The following is a 24,169-nucleotide window of genomic DNA, read 5'->3' as shown; positions in this document are numbered from 1 at the left end:
GTACACCCATTGAAAAAAAATGTCATTCACCTGAATTAAACCTAATTTTGATTTACCTAATTTTGATAAACCTAATTTTTGATTCTTGGTAACTGTGATGCAGCTGAGGGAACAATAACAGAAGATATAATAAATAAAAAATATAAATAAAAGATAAACCTCTTCCAAATTATTGTGCTGTGTTCATAGTTTACACAGAGGAAAGTTGACTTAACCACCCCATGGTGACTTTGAAGAGCTCTGCAAGAGAACTTCAAGTCCATCACTAAAAAGAAATATTTTAATATGTCCTTGAGATAAATGTAACCTTGCTTACAGTCACCAGCCACTGAACTTTAGATGAAAAGTTACAAACTGGGCAAATGTGTGTGAAGGATACTGGAGGGAGTTAAAGCAGAAGCCTCATCAAATATATGAAGGAAGTAAGACATTGTTTTTTTAATAGGATATAATAGCTAGCTATAAAACAATTTTAGAGTGCACCTTTTTTTTTTTTTTTAATCAGTCTAAACCAAAATATTATTTCTCTTGTATTTGCTTAAAGTAGACTGAGCTCTTCTGGAGTAGGATGGTAAAAGGCAACCAGGAATCTAGCAGCAATTCTATAACAAAAACTGTCTGCTCCAAGTAAAGGAGCTTTAACACATGAGATTTCCTTGCAGTTTTGCTCAATCAGAAAAGACCACAAAGGAATTTTGTAATCATCCAATCAAATCTTTTCACTAACATAAGATAGGGGACATCCAGATAAATAAATTAATTAAAGTTACTTTGACAAAGCTATTTTATATAATCCATAATAAATTAAATGAATTGCATTAAAATTCCTCAACATTTTATAGAGATCTGTATCAGTCATGCCAGTATTCTCCCTGGCACTAATGTCAAAATGACAGATTTTCCTATTTATTCTTTTAAATCCTATCATGGCATCATCTAGCTTGATGCTTTTTCTTCTAGTGCTCTGAGACTCATTAAAAATAAACATTAAATATTAGGGGAGTTTATGGCCTGAACCAGCTGAGACAAAAATATTTATTTCTAGAACGTGTTGTTTAAGGTCCTTCTTAAATATTGATAAAAGAGTGGTACCTCACAATCATCCTAAACATAATGGATGTGGCTAAGTCATCTGGCATTGTTCCAAGTATAGAACAGAAATCTGTTTTGAATAGTCTTTTTTCTTTATATCACTGCTAACAAGTAAATAATTTCTATTTGGACCAGAAGATACTTTATGTTCTCAATATATTTCCAGAAACTTTCTTGCCCTCACCTCTGATGACTACAGGTTTTTCTTTTGCCCTTTTACTTCCTCCATCACTTCTTTTCCAATTTCTAAACTTGTGATTTATAGTATTTACCATCCATTTTTCCTTTCTCTCCTTTATTATAAATTTAAGACAGAGAGAATTGACTTTCCTTCTAAATGAGATTAGCTGTTTATAACCTCTTTGGTCTTTTTCTGTTCTGGGATTTGGGTTCTTAAACCATCTGCCAAGTGCTCTTTGAAATTTCTTTGTTCTCTCTCACATCTTTCTGTTTGTTTTTTCTGCACATAGCCCATTTTACAAGCTCATTCACCTTTATGAAACTAAGTTCCTAAAATAAGTTTATGTTATAGTTTGTTATATATACAGATATATCCAAATATTTTATTTGCATTTGCTATATACAATTCTCTTTTATTATTTCCCGTATGTCTGTGTTGATCATCATAATGCTAACATAGACACACAGATTAAAGATTATAGATTAAAAATAAGATATAGATTAAAGATCAGATTTAATGCATATGTTATTATTTTTAGAGACCCATAATATGGATGAAGTGTATTTGTGCTATTCTTGTCATAAGGGAGACCCACAGAGGCAGCACATTCAGATGGAAGATCTGTTAATTTTAATTTCTTCATGCATGGGATTGGAGTAGCAGTTTATGTTCCAGTTTCTGGTTTATTTGCAGAAAAAGATGAACATGTGCTGTTTTTTATTTTTTTGGGGTGGGGGATTGGTTGTTTTTCTTTTTCAGGGATAATAATTCAAGAGCCTGCTTTAGCCTTTGATTATCAGAGACAGCCTTCTGAGAACACATCCCAGTACATTGTACTGATATTTAAAAAGATTATTTTCATTATATTTTATAGTTTATTTAATCATTTTCCAAATTTTGCCTCACATTATTATTGTGTGTTCTCTCCTTTGATGTTAGTCTCCTTTCTTCCATCTACTTGGCTTATCCATCTCTCTTCTCAGTTAAACAGAATTTCCTTCTGAAATGACAAGAGCAATAAGGTACTTCTTAAGCAAATTCAGTGTGTCATAGAAAGAGATGACCAAACCATGAAGATTTTGCCCTAATTTTCCAGTTTATCAAGGCGAAGAGATGTTGGTCATATCTAGCTCCCTTTTTATTACCATGTGCTTAAAATATTTATTTGCAGCTTGTGATTTGTATTTTGTCCCCTTGAACTTACTGGTGTGCTACATGTCACTGAGCTGAAACTTGACCCACTTCAATTGTGATGCCATAATTAAAAATTTTTAACAGTATTCTAGAAACTGCTCTGTGAGAAGAGAGTAGAAATGAACGTGATGTACTTTTATAAGAGCAATCCTGTACTACTTCTCTTACCCACCTATTTGGAGTTCTGGAGTTATGGGAGGTAACATTTAATGTTATCCTCTTAGCCATGCTCCAGATAATGTCTGTTTACTCTTACATCAAATGGTGCTATAAACACATCTAGTTTTTCATGTGGACATGAGCCTGTTTAAGAGTCAAAAGATGAACTATCATTCACTGTTTCTGAAATACTATGTCACTTTCAAATTCTTTCCTATCACTTGACACAAAGAACCTTTTAAGCAAGCTTTACTACTCCTTCCCATGAAATTTTCATTCCTGTAAAATTCAAAGTTGTTCTTTTATTTATACCATGTTTTTTATCCCAGCAATCCATACTTTTCTACACCCCTGGATTTTAATTATATCTTTCAAAAAAAGAGAAATACTGTGAGTACATGTACTGAAATGAAAAAGAAGCATCTTAAAATATGCACAAATATAGATACAATATGGTGATAGTGGTTTCAAATTCTTTAGACTAGGTGAGTTAAAACAATACTTGAAACTGTTCTGGAGACAAGGAAAAGTAAGATAGCTGGATTAAATGTTATAATTTTAATTTCTGAAAAAACTTGATTGTTTTTCCATGTATTGAAAAAATGTATAGGTTTAGCTTTTAGAGATACCTTCTGCAACAATAAAAAGAATTCTATAAGAAAAAACATTGCTCATTTCCCTGAATATAACAAAATTTCTATAACAATTGCTGTATACTTCTGATGCACTCCATGTTTAGATGTCTTAAGCTATGACTTGGTGTTTGACATGTGTACTGTTCCAATTTCTCATTATCATCAAACTGAAAGCCAGAATCTCAATTTTTTTCCCCATTTTTTTTAACCAAGAAAATTCACATTATGGTGTGCTAAATTTCAAAATGGGAAGGAAATCAGAATCTGACATAGGTTCTTGAGAGCCAAGATTATGTCAATGAATTGAATGTTTGGTGTAAGTCAGAATCAAATTACATAAAAGTAACATAGAAAAGATGGTCATTATGAGCCAATGAGAAGAACTAATTGTTGCTTTGAAGTAAAGATGGGACTAATCGGAATATTCTGGATTTCTTTTGAAAGGTGAGTACCTTTTAGGCAATTGTACCTTTTAGGCCATATTTCTGTATGCAAATATTGGTAACTATCACAGAATCACAGAATATTCTTAGCCGGATGATTGGGTCCAAGTCCTGGCCCTTCACAGGACACCCCAAGGCTCACACCTGAGAGTGTGCCTGGGAGCATTGTCCAAACACTTCTTGAACTCCCAGGCTTGCTGCTGTGACCACTTGCCTGGGGAGATTATGTTCCTTAATAAACTGCACTGGTTTACCCCCAAACATGGTATTACTGTAGTTTCTCAGTTAATTATGATTTGATATTCACACAATCTGGGCTAAGACAGGAGATCCAGGGCAGGTTCAGAACACAAGCCATACTCAGTTTTTCTTCTGCCAGAAATGATTTAGTACCATGCTGGTTACCACATATCCTAAATGGAAAGTGTAAACACACATCAATGGAATGTGACTTTTCAACACAAGTATTTAGGTGTCTCTTTTGAAGGAAGCAGTACTTGGAATCCATCAACATGCTAAGAGCTGAAAGCAAGCCAAGAAATGCTAACTATAAGCATGAAGTATGTCACAGAGTTCCAGGGGGTGTCGGTCAATTCCTGTATACTTACATATAATTCTAGTCTTTAACAGACTAGAATTTCTGCTATGCAGAAAACTTTGATATCTGGGATTTCTTTAATTTTTAGTCTTAGTGGGGAGATAAAATTTGGAAAGCTCATATGAAAAATGAAATTATCAAGTGTCTAGATGTTAATGCATCTAAACAGCAATGCAAAATAATGTCCCAAAGTTGCAGTTTTCAAAATTTCTGTATCTCAAGAATGACAAACAAAAGGTGTGGTTATGTTATAATTAAGATTATGAAAGTATTATTACATTCCTTACAAGAAATTTTGAAATTTATTTTTCTAAAGTAACACCCAGAAGCAAAGTCAATCTTTATGAACCATTTCAAATTGTTTGAAACTAAATGGTGCAAACTTTCTGTATGAAATATAGATTGATCTTATCACATTCCTGAGTAACTATTCTACTCTAAAAACATTTCCTGAAAAATTAGAATTTAGGTTTTTTTGATTTGGTTTGGCTTAGTTTGGTTTGGTTTTGGTTTGGTTTATTTTCAAGAAATATGTATTTTTTACTGTCCCATCACCTGCATTAGTACATTTGTTTGGTATTCACATGCATGTCACCTACATTTCTCTATTCATTCCCTTGAAATTTAATCTGAGAAGATACTTAAAGAGCCCTCACATTTTAAATTATTTCTGATAAAACCTAATTATCATAAAACTGTAAAAAATGTGAAATGATAATCAGTCTGGGTTACCTCCTTTATTTTTTCCTTAGAGACATATTAAAATATGTTAATGCATTTAACTAAGTAAGGATGATAAATGACTAATCTCACCCTTTTTACTGCTGTCTTGGTGATGCACAGATATGTTTCTATTTTGCTTTAAAATATTTGTTTCTGCTAGGAATGCCCCTTAAAGAGGTACAAGGCACATTGTAAGGTTCCTTGAACACAAACCTAGCTGATAAGCATCACTTAAAGCTCCGAAGGAATCAATTGTGCAGCTACATTCTTGCATATTAATTACTGCTTGCAAGAAGGTGTTTAAAAATGAAGAGAACTGGAATAGATAGAAAATTCTAGACAGTTGTTTATAGAGCCAGACATACCTTGTGTATGTCAATGGGATTAAAAGTATTATCATTTTTTTCAGGTGAGGGAAAGTTATCAGCAAGTTCAAAAGTTATGCAGAAGCCAAGAGAAATGTAATTTTTCTGTGAACATTTAACATTTTGCTGTGACAGCTAATTGCTCTATTTCCAAAAAGCTGATTATGGCACAGGACTGCCTCAGGTAAGATATGTAGAGAGGTGGCATATCCTGTGGAACAGCTTCCTTAATCTGGTTGATTAAGGATAATACCTTATTCTAAAAGTCATTCCAGAAATATGAGTTCAAGTACTTGTGAGCACACGGTCACCAAAGCCAATCACAGCACCTGGCAGTGCTTTGCCTCTCTCACCTCACTATTTGTAGACACTGTAGATCTGGACCTTAAAATGACACCAAGTATTCCAGATCTACTGATTTATCACAAAAAACCCAACCAACTGTGCAAAATATGTGGCCTATACACAGCATTATGTAATATTTGCCAGTGCTCTGAAGCTGGCACAAGAAATGGAATGTACATCTGCAGTCAGTCTTGCCCAGCTCTTGCTAGCTCATTGTGAGCACATTTCACATGAATGGTAACATTTTACATAGAAGTAGATAGAACAAATTCTGTTTATTCTGTTTCTTCTGCCTTTGTATAATATCTGGTATTTTAAAAGTGGAAAAATTCTGTATCCCTGAATACAGAGATGTTTAAAAGGATAACAACACCCAAGATAATCTATCTTATTTATTAAATAACACAGACATGACTTCAGTCTGGCTCTTCTAAAGGTTAACAGGGAATAATAATCTAAACATAAATATTTAGGTTCTACATGCCTAGATCATTTAATTAAGTCATATTCTACGTACTATGTGTATTAGCATTTCAGAACTCAGAACCAAAGAGGAGTTTGTTGATTTTGATAATTCTTTTTATGCACTAGGATAAAGAAGTATGACCTGGTCAAAACCTTTTCTTTTTTTTTTTTTTTAATTTTAATGGAATGTTTCAGAAAGTCTTCTGTTTCAATTTTTTGGTTTTGGTTTCAGTTATCATTGCCATGTTAAAACAGTTATAAGAGAATGTTTTAATTAATTTAGTTTTGGGATTATGTCTGTAATCTTAATGGGAGCAAAGTTTGAAGCAATGGAAAATTATTTGAACCAGAGATTCTGAGTTTCCACCAGGTAAACTGGACCTTTAGTCTAAATATAATTGAAGAAGAATGTATTCCTTCATGCTCTGAGTGAGGATTTATTGTACAAAATTAAAATCTAAAATGATGGCTTGAGGGGTAATTCTGTATTTTTCTGTGGCTCGGCATCATCATTTTGGTTTTGTTATAAACGTAATCCTTACAATTCCTTGCTTATTTTAATAAGCCATCCATTATACTGCATCAACCATTCCTACTGCTAGGAAAATTACTTTTAAAACTTTAGTAATTAAAAAGTATACCATCGAGAAGAACAGAAAGAACAATAACACAGGCATTAATGAAAAGCACTTCCTCTAACTGACATTCTGGTTATTGCTATTCTTAAATGCCAAAACCAGATAGTACACTTTTGTAATTCCTTATATAATGAAATGCTTAAGAAAAATTCTACAGTCGTTGGACCATCATTAACAACTATGAAATTAGTTGTCCCATGGGTTTTTTTTTCCAATTTAAAGAGGGTTAAATTGCTAATTTACATGTTAATTAGCATTCATTCTAAAGAACACCAAATGTAATTCCATAGCATCTAGCATTTAACAATTTAGCTTATCAAGACATTAAATTTAAAAGAAGCTCTGCATTATTTGCAAGAATTTTTTGAGGGCTAATGATGAAAGGAATCTCATTATTCTAAGTAACATGCAATTTAAAAAGGATGAATACTGCCAATTTATTTACTTTATCACTGAGTAATAAGAAAACAGCAGAGCATTGGCAGGGCAGCAGGTTTAACAGTTCTTTAAAGCTCACTGATCTGCACAGACTGGTAAGTTTAAAATGAAGAATTGTTTCTGGTGACATTTCTTTGGAATGTGTTGCCTCGAGTCACTCTTAATCACCAGAGTGTGCTCAGTGGTATTTGCTAATACTGCTTCTGCTGCTCTGGAGCTACTCTGGTACATGCACTTTGGTTTGCAGCTGAGGCATTTCTCTCTACCAGACCTAGAAATACAAGCCTGCCCTCACACCATTTAAGAAAATATTGCATGATATTATAAAGCAAGCATTCATTTTAAGAAAATTTCAAACTGGGAAAATAAATGTTCTTAGTTCACTGAAACCACAGAATTATCATATTGTTTATGTCCTGCTTTTGTGCTTATGTTGTACACTAATACTTAAATGCTGATGTCATCCTGTTTTGCTTTATGTTACCCTTATTTGCATTAGTTTCTGTTATGTGACACAACCTGATTGTCTGTTCCCCTGAGCTGCTACTTCAGCATTTCAAAATTGCTGGATTGCAGGTGCTCAGAAGCACAGCAGATGTGATGCAAACATGGTTTTTGAAAGGCAGGATATCTCTCTCTCTAAACAACAGAAAAAAAGCATTCAGAACAAGGAAATTTTAGTCTTATATTATCTAGCAGTAGTAAAAGATGAAAATGTATATGAAAACAGCATTATACATTCCATTTTTTGCTTTTTTTCCAGAGCCCAGCATTTTTTATGTTGTGTAAGTCCTTTGTATTTTTTTCAATGCAACACTGTGTGCCAATACAATATCTATGGTACTCTATTTAACAGAATTAGAGTCATGAAATGTGGCCTATTCACTCAATTCCTCATCTCTAAATGTAATGATTTAGACATTGGTGGTGCTAAGTGGCTGACACTGAGAGTTTCCTGCTGTGCTTTATCCTGGTATTTCTCATCATTTACTGATTATTTCTCCTGGTCCTTCTTATCTTGTAACTCTTTCTTCTCCCTTGTCTTCTAATTTCTTAGTGATATTTGCAAGCCTTGCTGTTGTAGCAGTTTCTGTCCTCACCTATTTCCATAATTGCTTCCCAAACCCACATGTTCTTCTGTTTCCCTCTCATTCCACATCATCAGTTCTTTTGTAGACAGCAGCTGCATCCCTTGCACAAAAGGTATTAAATTCTAAAGTACCGTCCATCTTCAGTACTGAGTCAGGGATGTTTCCTCACTGAAGACAATATGCAACCTCAGATTAAAGATTTCATTAAAGGGCAGATCCATAAAAATATCACTTTAGGGTGTCCCAAAAGTATTGATTCTGAAGCCTTCTCACTTCTTTATTCTTGACTTTGCAAATACTATGTATTTTTACTGTTAATTTGCTAAATCTTGTCATCCATAAGCAAAATTTCAGCCCAATAACCAAGGGCAAGGGAAAGATTGTTCTTGAAACACAAAGTGTTTGTAAACCTTTATTATAAGCACCACAATCAGTTCTGTATCTAACAATCCCCTACCATTAGGTAATCTAGTTTGTAATCAAAACTAGTTTAGATACAAGAATGATGGATGGATGGGGTTAATTCACAGGAAAAAATTCTGAAAGAGTGAGAAAAACTTTTTAATTATGGAAAAGGCAGTGTGAGAAAAGCATAACTATTCAGCAAGAAACTATCAAAAAACTTGCTCTTCGGGAAGAGTTACAGTCAGAGTGGAAGTAATTTTTGGAAGTATGAACAAGAATATACACTGAAAAATCAGTGTATGAAGAACAGCTAAGAAAGTGTGAAGCTATAACAGAAGTTAAAGAATGTAATAAATGGCATAGGAATAAGTAGCAACAAGAAAATCTCTAATTTCACAATGAGCAAGAAATAGTGTCTTTAAGGCAAAAAGACACTGAAATGATAGGATGGACTACAGAAATTAATTATTTGCTTTTAACTTTGGTCTTCATATAAAAAGAATCTGGACTAGACTAGAAATGTCAAGAGTATGCTGTATCCAAGGGAAGAGAAAGAGGTGCTTAAAAGGATAGAGCACAGAAAATTGTTATTTCTATTGCAGATTAATGAATAAATAAAGCAAAATTGAGAGCATCCATAACCCCAAATTCAAGAGGAAAAAAAAAGTGTTGCAAAGAAGCAGAAGTATAACAAATGTTTTATTGGACAAGGTGATCATTCTAAATAATTGTATAGCAGAGATAGTTAAAATATAAACTGGTAATAGATTTGTCTAAAGTTAGAAATAAGCAGACATTTCACTGAAATTAAAGAATGCTTTGTAGAAAAAAATCTGTGAAACTGTAGACTGCATTGAATCATAATGTCAATATTCTGATGTAATTTCATTTCTAACACCCCTCTCTTGTAAAACATACGAGCTTCCTTCATTTTATGCATTTAAATATTTTATTTTTTGAGGGCGCTGCTTATAGGGCTACCTCTTAGAAAGTTCAAAGTTTTCAGGACAGGGCCTAATTTTACACCCTCTAAATTGCACACATATAGAAATTTGTGTATGTGATAGTTGCTTTGCAGCATAGAAATTCATTGGTAGTAAAGAGGACAGTAACTATGACATATACAAAATTCTTGCATCACTTCAAATCCACTTATAAACCAGCTGTTTGTGGGAATCTACCACCATATTACTGTTTCTCTTGTTTGACTTCTTTTTTCTAATCTTTCTAAGGATGTGAGGAATATGAAAGTTTTATTACAAGTATGCATGTGTTTCTTGACAAGCATCAAACCAAGGTGATTTTTGTGAGTTACAGGAGCAGAATCCTGATGACAGCACCACTTGCTAACTGAAAGGAAGAAATTATGAGGTCTTTTACCTCTCAGGTTGTTTCTTGAAGAGGCCACAGAGTACAGACCCATGTGCAATTGGCCCTACAAAGTCAGGGCCAGTCTCCTGCTTTTCAAGGGTCATCCCTTTAAAAGCCAATGTCCTGATGCAGAGGGACAGGAGCAGGGACTACAGGGAAGGACCTGTAGTCCTCATGGGAGCACCAGAGGACCAGTGGGCCCACCTATTTTCCAAGGGAAAAAAGCAGAGACTACACAAGCACATGTAGTAGGGGACCTTCATGCTGGTGTAGTCCTGTCTATGATTACTGTGCTCTTACAGCTGAATATGCATTCCTTTGCCCACAAAAAGCTTTCTTAACACTTTTGCCTAATTTCCCACATCCAGATCCTAAGGTGAAATTCCTCAGATATTGCCAAACCAGTTATTTTTCCTCCAAATGAAAATTGTTTGGGTAATACAGGTTTACCTTGGCAGCAAAAGACATGACTTACTTTTCCTCCAATAAACACAGAGATGCTGGAAAAAATACCCTCAAGATGAACTAACAAGATCTCAGCATTTATACTCATTCCTGGAGCTTTCTCTGAGTTAACTTATCAGTACATTTTCTGGGTGGCAGCAGCAATGCTAGCTAAAATGTAAGCATATTTGCTAGCTTTGAAGTTTAACAGGAACTAAATCTCTGTCTGAATTAGAGTTTAAATCCACAAGCACCATAAAGGCTTAACAGTAAGTGCCAACAGCTGTACACACTAAATCAGTTTCTCATGCCAAAAATACAACCAAATGCTAGTATGCATGGATGTAAATACTGAAATACAGGTATGTTCATGTAAACCAGAGTAGAATGAAACTTCTGTTCGCTTACTTAGTACTGTCTGCTTCAAGGACACTAAAATTTATGTTGTGGGGTGCTTTTTATGGGTTTTTTAGTTTGTGCATTTTTTATCACAGGAGAGAGTGTGATGCATTTAACTGTATGGTTAAATTCTGACAACAAAACTAAAGGCTTGCTTTGTCATCAGAAACCCCAAGATGGCAATACAGTCTTGTTTTTCATTGCTGCTTCTAGCTATTATTATTATTTTTTTATCATCATAATTATTATATTGCAGTACATGGAACGGATTTGTGATTTTCTCATTTGCTGACATCTAAAAGCCTTGCTCATTGCTAAGGATTATTTATGCAAAAAATTGAAAACTCCAACTACTTTGTTGTTAACTGAATGCATGAATACTGTGCATGACCTGGACTTATTAAAAGATTCCATTTTATAATGCCAACCAAATAGACATCTCTGCTCAACTTTGGCTTCATTTTAAAGACACACAAAACATGGTTAAAAAGAACTACACCTGTACATTATTTTCAGCTTAACCTACTCCTACATAAATTACCTTTTCAGGTGGCAGCCTATCTTGCTTCTCTACATCCTGATCACTTTAAAATGAATTCTCACCAGGACCCTTTTGCTTTTCAGTGTTCAGAGAGCTTTGGCAGAGCCCAGGTACCCTGTTCTGATGCCGTTAACTTTTGCTGCAGAGAGCACAGCGAGCAAGCGAGGGCCAGCGTCCTTCACCTTGATGCTTGAGGAGAGAAACTCAGATTTATCAAATAGGCTGCTCCCCCTGACTGCTGCCCCTGACTTCATAAAGTCATAGGAATAAAACACAAAGGGAAAAAGCCGTGATTTCAAGTGGGTTAGCTGATATGTGGTAGGCCAATGAGAGATGCATGCACAGGGCTGTACAGAGATGAAAGATTAGGTTCTCCCAGGAAAGTCACTCCCACTCCTGCCCCAGCCTTGTTAAGTATCAGGTTTAACAGCACAGGGCTCAGGTAAAGCTGGGTGGAAGTGCAAACTTCCAATCAGACAGATTTTCTGTGTTCGCTTTATCCAGCAGTGCTCTGAAAGAAATTAATTTCCAATAGCAGGTAATATCAATGAAAAATTCTTGTAGTGTGTCAGGAAAGATGTTGAGACTAATGCTGACAAGACGACCAAAGGAATAAGAATTGCTTAATAGTGGGAAAATGTTACTCAAAAATAGATAAATAATATTAGAACTCTCTAGGATCATTATAGTGTTAGAAGATAATGAAGACAGAGGCATTGATCTTTGATGGGCTGTCAAAATTGTATGCATATATATGTACACATACATCATATTTTTATGCCTATAAATTTGAAGGTATGTAGCAAGCAGAGAGAGAGAGAGAGGCAATGTCTGAGTATACTGTTTTAGAATATTCTAACACAGAAAGACAGCAGAAAGACCATTTATGCAAACTAGGCCAGACTGCCATCAAAACATTTTGCAGCCTCTGAGGACAGGGAGGGCAATGGCTGGTATGCCAGCTGCTGGGTCCAGGACTCAGCACTTCCTGCTATAACAACTGGTTGAAATCATCTATAAGAAAATGGATTGCAAAATTAATTTTATGAAACCACAATATTTGGAGATTAAAGCCACAATTCTCTGAATAAAATCTGTTTCCTCTGGAAGACAAACAAAAGACATGATTAAGCACTCAGTGCAATATCCTTTTTTCTGCCTTACTATCTTCTCTAAACCTCATTTCCACTTTAATACAAATTGTGAAGTAGTAGCATTTAAATGGGAAATCACATGGGAGGAGTATACTGTATTGTTACTGAGATGCAAAGAGTGTCTCATTTTAATTTACTCTCCATTAGAAGAATGATGTTTAGAACATATCCAAGCAGATTACTAAAGCTACCCTCAAATTACTGCTGTGAAACAGAAAACATACCTTCAGAGGAAGAAGCTCTTGTGTTGGCTAATGTCCCTCCCAGAATAAACATTTTGAAACAAAGCTAAATAAACCCACACGAAACCATAAATTAACCTTTTAAATTTTTTTTTTTAAGATTATGCTGATGAAATTATGAAGAGAGGCTTTTCTGTGACTGACTATAAAAAGTCGGAGTAAACACCTACACTATTCCTAGAGGCAAACTAATTCTTTTTCCAGACTTGGCTGACCAGGTAAGAAGTGAGAGGGGAGAAGAGACTGAATTACCCTGTCACATCAGGAGGGTATCTAGCTAATCCTGCACTAACTGAGCCTCTGAACTACATCTGAAAGGGCAGGATGAGGTGAGCTTGCACTGCCAGTTGATATTCAGTATGTGTCGTGCATTTCTGTGCAGACTCTTAGTTTCCAGCACTATATGTCTGGCAGCTTTTAAAGCAGTAAATTTATCTGAAAATTAAGAAGAGTTTTATTGCTTAAACAAGCCCTTTTATAACAGAAACTTGCCAAAAACCTCCCCTGCCCAACAACCCAATCATAGTTGGTGCATGAAGCAGGCTGTTTGATTTAGCATAAACTGCTTTTTGCAGGGGGAGCGTGTGAAGAGGAAAGAGCACAAATGGCTCCATTTGAGTTCAGATGCATTTCTGATGACTTAAAAAAACAGCTGAAAGGTGAAAAAATCTTGTGTGCAGCAAATGGGGATTTATAGGGATTAGAGTCACAGGTTTAGGATCTGGAAAAGCATTTGTTTTGTATTATTATAAAAAAAATTACGGATTAATTAAAAGAATGGTGATGAGGGGAATTGTTTTTGATTTAATACATAAGCACATAACTCTGGTTTGGGAGTGCTGGGACAAAAGAGTCCCATTATTACCCATGGATAGCTGCCTGGGGTGCTTGAATTCAGCAGGATGGTTCAGCATTTGATGTGTGGGCAGACCTTAGGCAGTTTTTTAATGAAGTGCTGTGATAGATGCACACAGAAAATTCCAGGGTGATTTACATCCTCTGTGATACTGCAGAAGACAATAAGATTGCTTTCAGGGAGACCTAGGAGTTTTGCCTTTAGCATTGCTCATTTTATTCAACATTATTATTTCTAATACTCTCTTCAGAAATACCTGCAACTTCTAATGGTTTCACATATTTTTGAGGTAGCTCCTGACCCTCATGAACCCACAAGTGTGATCACACAGAGGACACTAATTCCCTGGCAGCTTGGATGCACACTATACATGAGCACTTAAATGCAAGCACTAGCAGAGATACAGGAGAAAAAGATCCACCTACAGCATCCAGTAGCATGTGCTTAGCCTGCCTGGTCAGCAGATGTGATCTCTGGCTTCAGAGGTTCAGAAACGTTCACTCCTGGACTTCACAAACCATTTTCTTTAAATTCTGAAGTACTTATATGAATTAATTGCATTTTCCTTTCATCTTGCTAATAGAAATATGGATTTTGCTAAAATTGGAGGAAAACTGGGACTCGGGAAATAAAGTTAATAGGCACATATGGGTAAAATATACCTACCACATACAAATGTGATAAAATTGATACCAAAAAAGTGATAAAAAATTAGTATTTATTATCTTTTTCCAGGAATCCAATGTCTCATCAAGGATTATTTTATATCGTTCTGTATGCAAGGAAAAATGTATTTTGCCTGAGAAAAATTATGAGACATAGATTTTAATGCCAGAAAGAGATGCTTTAAAAAAAAATAGACAAAATTAATTTTTGCCCTTGAAACAGCACAACCAGCTTGAAATAGCATGGTCATATGCCTTCTGATAAAAGCATGAAGAATAGAGGCTTTTCTGTGACTGGGAGGGTCAAAAGAACGACCTTGTCGTTTGAGGAAGTGGTCTTTCCCCCTGCCTGTGGTTTTGTAAGTAATTCCACATTTAAATTTATCAAATTAAGTCCTGACATCAGTATTAAGCATGTATCTAAAGCTACAGCTGGAGGTCTTTCAGTCAGAGTAGCTTAAAAGAAATTGTGATAAAAGTGAATATTTTCCATTTTATTTTAATGGAAAGTAGCATGTTAAAGTTGAAAACATCAAATGATGAATTGTCTTCTACTTGGGTGAATTTAGAAACCTCCTATAATCAATGAGGAGGGAAGAGAGACTGTTGTAACATGCAAGACATTTATCAGGTTTACCTGCTTGTGAGCGTGGTCATAAGAATTGATGTGGTTGTCAAATTCCTGGTGTTTGTGGTACTGCTTGTCACACAGTTCACAGTAGAAGTTAGCCTTCACATCCTCCAGGGCCTTAGCTGCAGCTTTCTCCTTCTCAGCGTAGTCCTGCAAAGGCAGAAGCAAAGGGAGGCTCTTCACCTGAGACCGTGAACTCCTGCCTCAGCAGCTCTTTTTATCAGGCACATTGCAAGCCCTGGACAGCTGGAGCACCAGATTCCATCCCAAACATGCTAAGCAGGTTTTGGTCTTAAATGGGATTCATTAAAAGAGTTGTGTTTCTTGGGGAATTGTTCTTACTACTCATCATAGGTTCTGCTGTAAGTAGAGAGGAACAGGGTGCAGAGGAATAGCACCAGGATACTGCCTCGCCCCTGGGCAGCAAAGCTGAGCAGTGAAGAACAAGTAAGCCCCCAGTGTCACCCTGTTAACTCAGCCCCAGATTGCCCCAATATCTGCTCTTTCAGGTACTGTTGCTCACAACAAATAAACTGGTTTAATCTGCTTTGTGGCAGATTTTATTTTGTGTTCTGCTTTCTGACTTCTATGGAATATTCACTGGGCCCGGCAGCAGATTCCTATGGCTGGCTGAGATTTCCCTGGAGTAGAGCCCCCTCTGCAAGAGCCTTTTCTGTTCTTCCCTGCCCTTCCCAACATGTGCATGAAGGGACACACCATCCAGCCTGACCAAAGTTAAAGTAACTCTTGCTTGCCTGACACAGGCCACAGCCACTGAGGAGAGCATTATCTAATGCCCAGGCTCATGCAAACACAGCTGAAAACAGGGAAAACACAATTAGTTCCTACATAGTTGCCTTCCATATCTCCCCACTGACACAAGTGAGTGCTATGGAGAGTCAAACACTTCAATTCAACACATAATATTAGGTAAAAAAGAGAAAATTTCAAACATAGGAACCAGAAGTTACTAAGCTCAAATCAATGCACTTAAATAAAGGGCCAGATATGCAAAATTGGCAGCAGCCTTTCTCAATCTTATTTCCTTTAAAAGTCCTGTTGCTGTTATTTTTATGACACTTCCTCAAACATTTTGCATTAAAGTGCAAACTTCTGATATGGAAAACAAGAACAAAAAAAAGTTGGTAGAAGCAATTCATTTTGTATTCATATTGACAAGCTGATATTTCTTGAGTGCATGTAATATATTGCCAGGGATTGCAGTAATTCATCATTTGCTGTACTGTTTTACTCTCCTAAAGAAATGAGCCCTTTCTGCTGCCAGGCTCTCTGTGCTCTGCAGTCAGTGTTGCCTGCTGTCCACACGCTTTCACCACGCTCTGCGTGACAAACTCAGAGTGCATGAAAGCCAGGACACGCTGCACGTCTGGGACAGCCTGCTCTTAGCACATCACACTGCCCAGCCCAGCTCCAGGGAGCAGAGAGGGCTGGAGGCTGGTGTTGGGTATGGCACATTAATATGAAGTTACATTTTGAGCCCTTCAGAGGGGGAGCGACTTTCTTAAAGAGTGGCATGATTCAAATATGAGACTTGGCCAAGCAACTGATGCTGGTTCTTCGTGTGACTCACTGAACTTTGCACAGCTGTGTGCTGTGAGCCCTTCTGTTTTGCCTCTTTTTCTCTTTACACCCTCATATTGCTGTGAGTAGGTCTTTTTTACATCATAGTTTTAGAGGCTACCTTTGCTGGTGTGATTAACTTCATCTAAACTTGGCTGTCTAGAAGTTAGGTGTACAGGTAAGACACAATCCTAAGCTTCTTCTGTAAGAAAGAGAAAAATGCTAGACACTGCCAAATGGTTATTAATCCCATCTATTTCAAAAACCCATTTTAGGATGAGATTAAATTCTCCAGAGGTTCTATCTCTCTCCAACCACTGCAAGTCTCTAAATTACTAACCTGGCCTACATCCTTAATTCTTAGATTGCTGAACTCAAAGATAATAAATTCTATATTGTATTTCTTTAGATTCAATTCTAAATCTCCTCATGAAACTTGCATAAACTGACCTACATGAAGACAGGAGGTCAAAGGGGAAAGCCGTGCCAAGAATTTTGATTTTACATCCTATCGATGATACCAGTTCCTCCCAGAGGGGAAACATGCAAATAAATCTCTTTCCTGCAAGCATATAGCTCAGGTGGGTCAATATACTATAGTACACTAAGAAAAAAAAAACTAACCTGAGCTAACATTTCTCCACTTGAGAGGCTGCTCAATTATGGTACTTAATCCTTGATTGTATCAGGGAGAAATATACTCACAATCAAATAGTTAAATAGCTTTCATTAGTTATTTAAATTTACAAAGCCCATTAAAAAGTGATACATTTCAGCTTATGCTTCAGACCCATTGTTTTGCTAGCATTAATTATTCACCAGGCCTTTGATATAATTAAAATGCATAAATTAGAATGTGGATGCAATAGTATTAATTATGCAGAGATGTTTTCCCTGAAAATCAAGTGATGGAGGCAACATATTTTTATTCTAAACTGGTAAAAATGTAAGTTTTGCACTCACTGGAAGCCAGTCAAAGCATAACTGTTTTGCAGGAGGGGTTGTGGGTTGGGTTTTTTTTTGATTTGTTCTTGTTGTTCTTGTTCTTGTTGTTCTTGTTCTTGTTGTTCTTGTTTGTTTGTTTGTTTGGGGGTTTTTTTTGGTTTTTTTGGGTTTTTTTTTTTGCTTGGTCTGAACTGTCAATTAAGTGCTTACAGCCTGCTCCATCTTTCCTTCTGCTGAAGGAGAAGCCCAACTGTTTGGGGTTAATGCACTGCATTACTGTCTGTAAAGCACAGCTGAAACTGCTGCTCATGAGCATTCCAAACTGCCGACTTTATCTTTCTCAGCAGAAATTAATACAGCTTCCTTCACATAAAGATGTTTTAAAATAGCAACAAGGCAGCTCCCAGGTGCATCCTAAGATAATCACAACTACCTCCATTGCCTTATTGCTTAATTATGCTTGTCTACCATGGCAAAAGATATAACTTCCTGCTTGCTTATCGATCAGATGCAGGGAAATTGAATGCTACTCACATACTTTAGAAAGGTCATGGATTTTTTCTTTCTCTACAAAGACATAAGAACTTCTAGCACTACTGTAAATTGTGCAATGTCAAATGAATTTTCACATCCAGACTTCTAATATCATCTCACTAGGATTGTAGAGACCGATAGTCAATTCTGGCATGGTGAATGTGATCACATGGAAGAAAATCTATGGAGCTGCACCTGTGGAAAGCATACGTGATCATGAAGGCCTGAGCACACAAATGCAGAGACACAGGCAGGCAGCAAAGATGCACCAATACATTTTGAACTCTGAATCTTCAATGGTAAGGAATATATGTGTCACAGTCTCATAAACTTTATTCTGGATCACACTGTCCTTAGTAGTGGCACGTAGCCTTGGTAGACATGTGTATACTTGTAGGACAATACAAGTTAGCAGTTCTGTCTTCGAGTCATGGACAGTGGTGGTGCAAGCTCATGTAAGGGGTGGCGCCATCCTTGTAGGTGAGAACTCCTGGAAACCATGGATTAGCCAGCTTCTGTGGTGCTGGATGCAGGCAGGGAAGTGGATAAGGACAAACAAGTGCAGAATATGTCTCTAGATGCCTTTTTTCTAGAAGCCTGCAAAATGGTTCCATATTATAGATTTTAATTGCATTCGTGTCAATTTGACCCACAGAGGCACATAACTGTAATAACTGTTTATATATTGGATTAATTTTAAAAAAATACTTCTCTTGCATGTTAGGCTAGAAGTGCTTTCACTTAGCAGCTACTTTTGCAGTATGCTTGGTATTGTGAAACTCAATTAATGGTAGCTGACATTTCATTTTCTAATATGGGGAAAATCAATGAAAAATCCCATGTAACTGAGTTTTCTTGAATGTTGCCACTGACATCTAGTCAATTAGAAATCATTTATTAAATCTAGAGTCTGTAATATATATTTAATAGACTGCATGGCCATTAAAGGATGCTGATCTAGACAAAACAATACCACATTTCTTGTCTCAGTAACTGATAGTAAATATATCTGCTATGTTCAAATGGGCTAAAGTGAAAAGTAGGTCACTTGATAACAATAAAACGTACGGAGGCAATTTTCCACAAACCCATGGATTTCTATAAATATAGTGGAATAAATACATGGTATTTGTAATAGAATATGAGAGAAATATAGCATCATTAGCCCACTTTTAAATACCTATTTCTAAATTGGAATGCAAAATTAGTGACAGAACAGCTAACTCACATTAATGCAGAGCTCAGTAAGTGACAGACTGCTTCCTCTTTGGGGACACAAGCAATCAGTTTGGTAACTTAAATATGATTTTGTGAACCAGATTAGATATGAATGCAAGTTTTAAATACTTATGCAGCTACTGAGGTACCTCTTGGGGGTTCTCAGGCAACAGGTTAAAGGAGAAATAGTATGAATATAAGCACATGAATTAGCTACAGATTACAGTCTACATCTAAGACTTTTAAATGTATTTTCATTCTTGATTTAGATGACAAAATGAATTGTGATTATCTATGAAATCTATGAATTCTACTAATTAACAGCATAGGGCATACAAAGGCTTTCGGGACCTGAATCAAGACTCAAAATTACTGTAATAATCTTCAGATATAATCTTAAATCAGCAAGATAAAATTCAGTAAGATGTTTGTCAAGTGCCGCAGTTTGGTGGGGGAAACCACGTTCATCAATGCTAGATTAGGAATAGCTGCATAAAAAAATACAAATGCAAGAAAAAAGGTCCATGAGTTAGAGTGGAAAAGAAACCAAATGAAAGTCAACAATGAAAGTCAAGGCAAATCACATTCTGACATGTTAATAGTGATGTTATAAGTAAGATGCTGAGGGTAATTATTCCACTTGACTCAGTATTGGTGAAATGTCAGCTGTAAAATACTACTTGGTACATCTACACTAGAAAATAACTTGGCTTCTAGAATCTGACTCTCTATCATTCCCATTATGTGTGTGATAGTTCATTCCTGGGCTTTTTAATTTCAGAGTTCGCTTTGAGATAAAAACGATTGGAGTTCCAGAATAACATCCAGTGCAGGGACCACGCTCTACAGGCAGGGAGGATGAGACACCACAAACTTCTCAATGCCCTGTATAGCCTTGCAAAAACCCAAAAGATTTTGTCAAAGAAAGCAACATTTGCATGCCATAAGAAAACATACAGCATCATGTCACAAATCAACTACCCCAGCAGTGGTTTAACGTAGCCCTTACACTTCATCATAAAGACTGAAATAAAAAATAAATATAATAAACACACCTGACAGTACCAGACAGAGGAGACTTCAGGCAAAATGGACATATGGTCAGTTTGTCCTGGGGTGCATGTACTTTTTGGGGAAGACCAAAATGTAGATGTAGCCTTTGAGACAGTTTACTTCCCACAATTTGAGAAAGACATAGATGTACTTGAGAGATCCTCGAGCAGAAGTGTAGGGATCAGGGGTTTAAAATTAGGCAAACTAAATCCAATCTGTAATTCATATTTTCATTGGATCATTAGTGTGAGCACTTGTAAACAACATTTTTGAGGGAAATATATAGAACTGCCTAGGCTGGTACAAAACGTCTCTGGGTGGTCAGGACCTGCACATAGATGTGTAGGAACAGCAGTTGTAGAAGCTTCGTTTTGAGTGCTCGTTCACCACATCTTCCAAATTCACCAGTTTTAGGGATACCTGCACATAATTTTAATGTCCTTATACATTTTCTTCTGCAGCTAGAGTGAGATAGATTTTAGACTATCTTTAAAACTCAGCAGGCAGGTGATAGAATGCAGGAAGTAATCAAAGTACTTGTGTGCAGTGGGAAACTTGAGTACCACAAAAATGTCCTGCTATTGAGATATGTAACTGAACATCAGGTTGTTTGAAATTAATGAACTTTTCCCTGAAAGCTCTCTTTTGTTTTTTCTCCCTGGAGAAGACTGTTCACTTACCTAAAGACTTTCCTAGGGAAGTTTAGCTGTGGAGATAGAATAAAAAGCAAGTGATTTGTTCAGCTGCAATAGCTGGCAGTACAGAACGCTTTCATTTATCTCACATATGTTCTGCCATTCTCCACCTTGAAAACTCAATGCATAGTTTCTGCCACTGTGGGAGCTACAGGGAGTATTTGCAGAGCAATGTGTTGCAAAGGATTTTTTCTTCAAAGGCAGTAAATGCTGCCATTCTCAGCTGACTCATAGAGGGCAACACCTAACTTCTGCAAATAAATGCATCTTCATATTTTTCACACTCAGCCAATTACTGCAACATTTTGAATTATCTGCACATCCATTTGCTGCTAGAATGCTGAGAAGTGCAATGCTTTTAGCAGGTCCTACAGACCTCTCAGAGTACAACCCTGCTGAGACTAATAGGACATACAGACCAATTCCTAACCTATTTACTATCAAAATCATCAGTGCTGCTTGGAACAAACCTTATAGGACATAAGAATTCAAAGAACATGAGCAGATCTATTCAGACCTTCAGAAAATCTTTTATTTTCTAAGACAAATGAAAGTAACTTTAGAAAGGAATTGAACTTTGAGATTTTCTATACTCATTTTCAACATTATAAATGGAGCATACAGCCACTAAAAATCTTTGTTGTGGATATAGAGGGCATTTTTATTTTTCAAACATCCCAACATTTTTCTCCTCATTTTCAGAAACTGGTGGAATTGAGATCACATTCTGAAAATGTGATCAAGAGTTGACCTGCAAAGGTAATTATGTACCTAACTGTAAGTTGCATACAAAATTGTATGTATTCAGTTTAATTTTTAGAAAAATTTACAACTAATCAAATTTGAGGATTTGCATAATTTTATATTGCAAAGGGATATATCTAAAAGGAAATATATACTGGTTTTGGCTGGGATAGAGTTAACTTTCTTCATAGTAGATTAGTTTTCAACTAGGGTTAAAGCATGACAGAAGAATTATCAAAATATAATTTATTTAGCTGAGAAAAATCTGCCTGGAATTGCATAGAGTGCAGAAACATGAGTGCATAAAATAAAGCCAGCTTATAGAGGATATTAAAAATAGAGTGGAACTAACATAAATGGAAAGAAAGTTCAATTTGGGAAAACCAAGGGGTAAAATGGAGATCAGTGATGAGAAGTGTCCCCACAGGGCCATACTGGGGCCAGTGCTGCTCAGTAACATCATAGATGACACTGTGGGATCCAGTGCACCTACAGAAAGTTTGCAGATGACAAGAAGCTGAGAGGTGGGGTTGACATGCCCGAGGGATGGAACATCATCCAGAGAGAACTGGACAAGATTTGATCAAGTGGATGCATGTGAACCTCAGGAGGTACAACAATGCCAAATGTAAGGTTCTGCATCTGCGTGAGGACAACCCCCCAGTTGTAAAAGAAGGTGATAAAGGATCTGCTCCCATGTATTAAGCAACTACTGAGATGCAGATGAAAAAAGAAATTAAATTGAATACAGCAAATAAACAATTTCCATACAGACTGGGAAATACACTCAGGCAAAAAGACCAAATGATAGATATAAATGTATAGCTCATTTATATACAATAGAAATTGAAATTATTATATTCACTTATATTTCAATATATTCATATATTATGGCTGGAATCCATTATATATGGATTTCTCATCATCAGTGGAAAATATGTAAGGACAATTTTCACATTGAAGTTGAAGGTGTCATTTTAAGATGAACCATGATATATTTATGAGGGGGAATATATGATGGGATTTGGTTGAAGATTTGGGAAAATCTTAAGTTACACTAAGTCTTTTTAATGATTAATGGCTTGTTGCTTGATTTTCATCTCTGAGCCTCATTGTTAATCCATCCCCCATATTAATGCTAGCATTATCATTTGACTTATTGCTTTGAAAGGGTTTCCAAGCATAAAGTCATTAAAGAACAATTTCAAAATATAAACGCTGCCATTAAAGAACAACAAAAAATGTTACAATTTAGTAACTAGAGCAAAAGCTCTAAGAAGATGAAGAAATATGATTCAAGGACAGCCTGAGAACACAAACGGCATTAGAACTCTCAAAATTTGTGGTGGTAGAGGCTGAAACAATTTCTGGGGTAACCGGAAACAGATGTGGGTTTCTTACAGTTAGGATTATATTCTAGGCATTTAAAAGAAAATTCTAAAAGCTTTTTGGGTAAGATTAAAAATAGAAAATTATAGAGAATCTCAGTATATTTCCAGCTACTCTGTAGATATGGTTCACTGACCTTACATGTCAATATGACTGTGGAAAAATGTAAATAGAATAGAAATGTTTTTTTAAAGTTGGACAGAAGAACTGTTCCTGTTATGAAGAAGAAGGAAAAAACCCATCATTCACTTCTTCCTTATAGTCCTGCTTTTCTGCACAAATGTGAGTCCTTCAGTGAATCTGATTGTGACGTTTTTGTCTGCCTTCCATTCAAAGCCAATTCCTTCAATTTACTCACTGATTCATACTACTTTCTCTCTCCTCCTCTCAGGTGATCATTTCTTTTACTCCTTTTCAGATGAGTGAGGTGTTATCAATTAATCTGAAGAGTTAGTCCTCCATTTATGTCTGGCTATTCTCGCTTTTCCACTTGTGATTTTTAGAGTACAATGCATGTTCTAGCACTGCATGGATTGATGTGATGTATTTCTTTATCACCTCTTTTCAGATTAAATGTACTTGACTTTTTTAGGATCTTTGTACCTTTTGACCTAAAGGCTTCTTCTATAAAACACATATATATGTATATAACTTATATGTAGTGTCTTTCATATCTGAGCTACATAAAAGCACTTTTCAAAAATTATTTTGATCATTGTTAAGGAAATTGTGTAGAAAATATTTTAGGCATTTGATATGAGCATAATAATAGTTATCACACAACTCATATATAGCTGTTAGAACCATTTTTATTAAGTGCCTTTTTCACAAAATACAAGCTAATCATATCAGATAGCACTTTATAGTCTTTAATAACAATAGAATTAAACATTTAAATCTCTCTCTTTTAACATTGTTGGACTCTTTCTTTTCAG

The 24,169-nt window shown here is 35.9% G+C and overlaps 1 protein-coding gene across 1 annotated transcript in view; it reads right to left on the bottom strand.

The window, feature by feature from the left end:
• The window catches only part of ZNF804B (zinc finger protein 804B), a 226,460-nt gene that overhangs the window by 17,205 nt on the left and 185,086 nt on the right, over positions 1–24,169 (bottom strand). Inside the window, 1 exon segment of the mRNA XM_054516365.1 lies at positions 15,082–15,225. Within this exon segment, the coding sequence (XP_054372340.1) occupies positions 15,082–15,225 (144 nt within the window).

Source organism: Molothrus ater, chromosome 1 (genome assembly GCF_012460135.2).
Source record: "Molothrus ater isolate BHLD 08-10-18 breed brown headed cowbird chromosome 1, BPBGC_Mater_1.1, whole genome shotgun sequence".
NCBI classification, from domain to species: Eukaryota; Metazoa; Chordata; class Aves; order Passeriformes; family Icteridae; genus Molothrus; species Molothrus ater.
This window is presented reverse-complemented; position numbering and strand designations above follow the sequence as displayed.